At 30.7% G+C, this 7,907-nt stretch overlaps 1 protein-coding gene across 1 annotated transcript; it reads left to right on the forward strand.

Annotated features, from left to right (window-relative positions):
* The first annotated feature begins 5,789 nt into the window (after positions 1–5,789).
* Positions 5,790–7,431, forward strand: LOC124936890 (transcription factor bHLH118-like). Its single transcript, XM_047477421.1, has 3 exons — positions 5,790–6,311; positions 6,632–6,988; positions 7,062–7,431. The coding sequence occupies exons 1-3, from the start codon at positions 5,901–5,903 to the stop codon at positions 7,122–7,124; spliced, it is 831 nt and encodes a 276-aa protein (XP_047333377.1). The 5' UTR covers positions 5,790–5,900; the 3' UTR covers positions 7,125–7,431.
* The last annotated feature ends 476 nt before the right edge of the window (positions 7,432–7,907 follow it).

The raw sequence follows: 7,907 nt of genomic DNA on the forward strand, positions 1-7,907 counted from the left end.
CGAAAGTTCTTTCTTGGGTTTATATATGTTGAAGACACATCGGGGCTTGGACTTTTCAAACGATTAAATGATGTTTTGATTGAACTTCAACTCAACATAAAATTTATTTCAATGACTCAAATATGAAAGGTAAACATCAAGGTGTACAAAAAGGTTCCTTGATGTAAATCCTAGAGCATTTTATATTCTATGTGGATGTCATAGTTTAAACCTTGTTATATGTGATATGACAAAATCTTGTGACCAATCAACATATTTTTTTGGATATTTGTAAAACATTTATACATTGTTTTCAGATTCAACGCAATGGTGGGACCTTCTTAAAACATTTGTGAAAATTTTGACACCAAAGCCTTTGTAGACAACTTGTTGGGAAAGTCGTATTGAAAGTGTTAGAGCAATAAAAAATCAAGTAGTAGAATTTAGAGATGCTTTAGTTGAATTATGAAATACAGAAAAGCATGATCAAATGGGAAGGATAGAAGCTAAAGGCTTGTAGATGTCTTCTTTAGGATATTTTGAGTTCTTGATTAGCTTATGTATTTGTTACAAAGTTTTAGACAAAGTTAATCGTGTTAGTAAATTACTTCAACAAAAGAATGTGGACATTGAGGATGCAATTATAAGAATAAAGGACCTCATTTTATAATTTGAAAATGTTAGAGAACATGGTTTTGAAGATTTGATGGAGGAAGCTATAACACTTGCATGTAAAGTTGACAGTGATCCCGTGTTTGTTCAAAAAAGAGTTTATTGTAGACCGAAGAAATTTGATGAGGGTGTGAGATATGATGACAATGTCAATCAATCATTAAAGGATAAATTTAGAATTACAAAATTTCTCCACATTATAGATCAAGCTCTTACATCGCTTCGGGACCGATTTGAATAATTTGAACGATATGAAGAACTCTTTGGATTTGTGTTCAATAGAAAATTCAAATATGTTAGTGAAGAGCAATTGTTGAAGGATTGTACTAAATTAGAAAATTTATTAAAACACAACCAACGAATGGACATTGTTGACAATGAATTATTTAAAGAGCTTAGTAATTTTTTTTTGGAGAACGAGCTTAGTAATTTCAAGACAGTGCTACCGAGAGAATTAAGAACATTGATTGACATCCTTAATTTTATAAGGTCATTATGGGAGGCAAGTTGTTTTCAAAATGTAGGGATCATTTATCAAATTTTGTTGACTATACCAGTTACTGTTACTTCGGTAGAGAGAAATTTTTCTAAGTTGAAATTGATAAAGAGTTTACTAACGAAGTACAATGTCACAAGAAAGATTATATGAATTAGCGATGATATTAATTGAAAAAGAGTGTTTATAATAGTTAGAGTATAATGACGTCATTGAAAAATTTTCCTAAAAAAATGCAAAGATGAATATTTTTGTTGAAATGAATAGTACTTATTAAATGATAAATTATTATGATATATTTTTTTGTTTACAACTTATTATATTAATATTTTTGATATATATTTTGAAATAATTTTTATATTAGTTAATATTGTTATATATTTAATATATTTTTGATAAAATATATAATTATTATATTTATATTAATTTTATGGGGCCATCAAATTTGAATTTGCATTATTGGCCTCCCAACTCTCGGGGCGGCCCTGGTTTTATCGAAGAATTGACTTTGATGGTGACCCATATAACTAGCTCCAAATGACAACATAAAATCTTATGTTGATACCTCATGTTTGATAATTTGTATTTGCTTATGACATTAAGGATGCTTTCTTCTTCTACTCAGGTTTTTTTTCCTGGTTTTTATGTTTTTATATGGTTATAGTTGGTGACTATTTGATTATTTATCATAGTTATAGTTTTTAACTCTTTATTCACAATTTTTTAAGAATAATTATATGGAAGGGATGGTATGAGTTTTGGGTTCGGCTTGTCCTTGCCGGCTCTTGTAGCCACCCTTGGAGGGTTCTACAAATGACAATTGAAAGTGGATACCTCATGCTGATCAGGTAATCATTCTTGTCAAATGGTCTAATTTTTCTCCGTGATATTAAGGATGCTTTCTTCTTTTACTCAAGTTTTTCATTTTTCTTTTCCTTTTTTATGTTTTTGTATTGTTATACTTTGTGGCTATTTGATTGTGTTTCATTTATAGTAAGAATATCAATTTTATGCATCAAGTTAGGACACAAGGTCAAATCTATCTATTAAGTGTAAAAATTATAGATATATATTATATGAGAAATGATTAGGTGAGGGAATTTGGTAAGGGAATTTGGTGAGGGAATGACTTGGCATAATCTTATTCACTGAAAAAATCAAATAATTTTTTTTTTTTTCTCTTTCCTCCTACTTTTACATTTTTCAACCAATGAAGGTGATGCCAAGTCATCCCTTCACCAAATTCCCTCACTCTATCACTCCTCATATTATATATATATATATATATATATATATATATATATATATATATATATATATATATATATATATATATATATATATATATATATATATATATATATATATATATATATATATATATATATATTACTAACATAACAAAAATGTATCAAGTTAATTCTAAATGATGAACATGTTAAAATGTGTAATTTTCTTTTTAACTTCTCATTATTTTAATTATTCATCGATCAAACGAGACACAAAAAGAAAATCATTCTCATTCTCATTCCCCAACCTGTAACCTCATCTCTTCTTTCTTTCAACTTTTAACTTTTTATCCCTCATAGCCAGATACAAATCAAAGTCTCCCCAATCTAAGTTCTATCTCAACCAATCTAAGTTTTATCTCAGCCTAACTCTAAATCAACTTCTTCGTGGTTGAAGTCTTCCTCAACCGAACCCTAAACCTTCGTCGTTGTGGAACCTAAGATCGTTTCGTCGAATCCTCCCCAACTGATTGAAAAAAAAATTGTCAGTTAAATTTTTTTATATTATCACTATTATAGAAAATTAGAATGAGATATTTACACTAGAATACAAGGCTAGCTTAAATCAAATTCATTTGTTACTACCATCATATTTTTCAGAAGTCTTTTTTTGTGTGGAAATTATGGGTATATGCACAATAAAGAATGGATGAACATGAATTTGGATAATTAATGGAATATCTTAGAAAGATTCTTAATACCATCAAATTTTCTATATATATGAGGAGGTGACGACTGATGCTCGACATAATGCAAATGATGAACTCTCAAATAGTGCAAATTAAATTGCTAGAGTGAACGATCATAATTATTGCTATGGTATGAACTTTTATTGTCGAAACTAATCTGACTGTAGTATTAAAATGAAGCATAGATATATGCGATGACGTTTAAGATTCGGCCAAGAAGATTTCGACCACGTCAATAATAGTTTAAGCTTCAACTGGAAAATACTTGAATTGTGGAGGCTTCATGTGTTGGAAAATACTTGAATAGAATAATAGCAATAATAATGGAATGTAGAAAAATAACGTAAAAGTAAGAAAGATCTAAATAACGACACAAGAATCTTACCCAGGTTTAGAAACGCATTGTTTTGGCATGATCCCTGGTATGAGGACCAACCACTAATCAATAAAGAGGCATTCAGAAACGTGAAGATCAGATGAGATTGCCAAGCCGCAAAGATTAGAGACATTAAGGATGGGTTATGGAATTATCTTCTTAGGTGAATACCGGTGGGACAACACATTCTCAAACATATCAGCAATATCCAATTCAATGAAAGAACAAACGTACACCAATGGAAAGCCGAGGAAAATGAGAAGATGATTTCAAGAAAAGTGTGAAATACCATCTGGTAGAAGGAGCAAATAGTAGATTGGGCTAATCTGGTCTGGTCATCAAAAGTCATCTGAGACACCAATTTATCTTATGGCTTGCATTTAGGAAAAGTCTAAACACAAAAGATCGGGTAAAAAAGTATATGGAGATCCTGGATACAAGTTGTCTACTATATGAAGGAAATGAAGAAACAACTGATCACTTATTTAGTTGTTGTCCTTTTGTATCGGAGATATAGAAGAAATTTTCCATAAGCATGAAAATGGCTAGTCTGTCTACGGAATGGAAAGAGATGAAAAACGAAGCCATACTTAAAGCAAAGGGGAAAAGCTTCAGGTCAAGTGTTTTCAAAATCATCTTTGGTACAATAGTTTACCACATTTGGCAAGAAAAGAACGCAATGATGCACTCGAGAATAAGAAAAAGTGTATATGAGAAATGAGAAGACATTGTATTTGACCGCAACACAAATCTACAGACGCTGAGATGAGTACCCATGACTGAGCAAAACTGGACACTAAGCTGGAACTGGAAAATCATATTTAAAGAAGTCACGAGAACGAAAAATGTATTAGTTAGATAAACGCTTTCAATTGTTTGTGTGTTGTGTAATTTATTTGCTTTTAGACTGTTTCAAACTAAATTTTCCTAGACTTGTTTAGGAAAATACAAAAACTCATTTGTTTTTTTTTTCTTTTTGAGAATTTTTAATGAAATTACGTTAAGTCGTTTTTCCTAAAAAAACTCTCATATTGCTTATATGTGCCTTCATTTTCATCTTCTATAACCCAAAGTCATTCATCCCATTGAACTTCTCGATATCAACCTTAAAAGTCAACCCCATCTCAAATTTTCAAAATAATTGACCGAATCAAGAAAACTCACCAAAAAATCAAACTGCGACCGCCTTAGCCCAACTTGGCTTTGATACTAGTTAGTGGTGAAAACTATCACCCTAAGAATGAAAGTGGAATAATAGTAACCGTAGTGGAATGTAGAACAATAGCGTAAAAGTAAGAATAAACGAAATAACGACACAAGAATCTTACCTAGGTTCGGACCAACAATGTCCTACATCATACTTTCATAGAATCGATTCAATAGAGTTATAATAAGGATTACAAACTCTAACTCTCTAATTGTTCTAGGTTTTAGTCTCACTTCACTCTTCTCGTTTATATATATATATATATGTGTGCGCGCTTTTAGAATTCATAATTAAGATAAAGATCATGTGATATCTTTGACATCTCCACCATGATACGATCTTGTGGCAATTTAGTTGACATTTTTATAATAATACGATTTGATTGACATCTTCCCAATTATGTGATTTCATGTCTTTTTGAATCCAACAAATAATAACACATATATTTCTTCTCCTTTTGTATCTAACATTAACGCACACCAAATTGAATCTCAAAGCTCTTGTCCTAATTCTACCCTTCAGATGGGGATTTACAGGGAGACGATTAAAGTTGGATGAAAGGTTTGTTCAATGGGAATAGATGAAAAGTTGTAATAATACATGGGTCATAATTAAGAAAGTTAATAAAGTTATTTGGTTTTTGTTATGATTTGTTTGAATGGTCAAATAATTAAAATATTTAAAACAATTTGAAGATCAAAAGAAAAATGGGTTGATATAACAACTTCTAGAATTTTAGAGTCTCGCTTTGACATTTCTTTTATTTTAAATAAAATTGATATATTTTACCAAGTTAATATATTTTATTATTTAATAAATAAATTTAACATTATGATCCAACTTATATGAAATATAAAATTGGTATAGTTTGTAGCTAGCTATTTGATTATGTTTCAAAGCATAATTAAAACCAGTCTCAAATTCCAAAAAAAAATTATAAAATGAGAAAAACCATGTCTTAGCTGAAAGGATAAATAATAATTAGAAAAATAATTATTGTAATTATTTAAAGTAGCTGTGACATCAGCTACTTTATTAATATAACAAAAAAATAAAATAATAAATCGTACATATCCCTTATCCCTCCTTCGTGTGTCTATAGAGATATTGCTGGAATCTTGACACCTGGCCATGTAAACCTAAAATATTATAGCTGTATTTGCTTCTTAATTTGTATATTTAATCAAGAAAAATGCTTCATTTTATTCATAATTATATCTCTTTCTCTCTCTCATATCTTCTTCTGAAGATCATGTTCCCTTTACAACGAAGTAAGGAGCTGGTGTTTCAACTCCCATCTCCCACCACCATTAATTCTAATCTCCAAAATCAAAACCTAATCCTTCATCAAGATCTTCTGGCCCCTTATTCTGATCTTCACTTTAATACTCTCATTTCCTCAAGAATAATGTCCACTTCCACTACCAAAAAGATTCGAAAATCGACCAAATCAGCTGAGGAAGAAGCTGGTAGCTGGGAAGTGTGTGATGATCATCAAAACCAGAAAAAAATCTCCCACAGAGATGTCGAGAGACAAAGAAGGCAACAAATGAACTCACTTTATTCATCTCTCTTCATGCTTCTCCCACCTGAACACATCAAGGTCTTAAACTCGATTGTTAGTATCTTTCATTTCTCTAACTCCCATTTATCAAGAATTATGTAATTAACCCTACACAATTAGAACCAATATAAATATTTAGAAGAATTCAAGGGCATCCGGATCGATCCATGATACATGTTAGGTTAAGTTTTTTTTATAACCTTGACCTATTTTACAAGTTCCTTTTCTGTCAATGATTTTTATTTTGTTCTTTTACCAAGTTTATTAGTTTTCAAAACAAAAAGTCTAAATAAACTAGGTTCAAGTATTGTGATTTTGTGGCATAGATGATGGATTGTTGTTTGTTGATGATTTTTAAGGGTAAAAGGTCTATATCAGATCACATGCAAGAAACAACTAAATATGTAAAGAACCTAAAGAAGAGCATCAAGGAATTGGAAGACAAGAGGAACGATCTAAGGAAACAATCGGGTGCAGGCATGACTATCGAATCTAGATCCATAGCAAATCATGATAGATTTCACATCACTAGCTCCATAGTTACAGTGAGCCCACATAGCGGGGTGGAAATTCTGATCACTAGTGTATTTGGAGAAGATGGGAATTTTTCTCTATCTAATCTCATGAAAATGTTTCAAGAAGAAGAAGGGCTTGATGTTATTAACTACATTTCCACTGGAGTGGGTAACAAGGTTCATCACATAATTAAGGCTGAGGTGTACATTGATTTTCCTCCTTCTACATATATCATGTTTTTTTCATAATTAATCATGTGTCTTATAATTGCAGGTTGTTGACCCATTGCGATTTGATCAAATAAGGTTAAGAAGAAAGCTAAATGATCTTATATAGATTATTAAGGTTGTGAAGATTTATAAATGTTTGAATAGAAAGTATGTAGATTTGCCTTGTTTAGTTTTCTTTTTCTGAATGTGTGTTGTGGTACTCGCTCTACGTACAATCCAGTTATGTGTTATAAGATTAGTTGCCTATTACAAGTTTGTACCAAATCTTTGAATCATTGCTGATACATTACTCAACTTTTTTATTTTTAGGAAAGTGAGATAGTACATAGTAGCCTTGTATGGATTATATATCTGTATTGATGATTGTGATTGTGGTTGTACCTTTATTAACATTTTCATTTCATTTGTGTATTTAGATTCCCTTACTGTTAATAGAGTACTTGATGCTAATCTTGAAGAATGTGCATGGGTTGTTTGAGGTATATATAGTCATTGAGAGAGATCATATGGAACTGTTTTGGGTTTGAAAGAATCAGTATCATCAAATAATGAAAGAAAGAATTAACTAATGGGACTCCAGCTCATTCCAAACATGAAATCTTGATCACTATAATGAGAGGATCATTAACTTCTCCTTAGGGGCTAGCGAAATAATGGGGTAATAAGATTACATTATGTATCTTGGAAAAAGTATGTAATAGAAGCAAAGAACTAAAGGGGAGGAGGGAAAGTGGAACATTTTCAGAATAAAACTGTGGTGGCTATACCATTTACAAAGTTATGGACTAGGACTAAATAATCAATTAGAAATTTTGAAACCAATAATATTTTTCTATTGTAATCAATTGATGTGAGATGGATAAATGCACAGGTTATTTAAATTAAAATA

This window comes from Impatiens glandulifera, chromosome 4, assembly GCF_907164915.1.
Source record: "Impatiens glandulifera chromosome 4, dImpGla2.1, whole genome shotgun sequence".
In the NCBI taxonomy this organism is placed as follows: domain Eukaryota; kingdom Viridiplantae; phylum Streptophyta; class Magnoliopsida; order Ericales; family Balsaminaceae; genus Impatiens; species Impatiens glandulifera.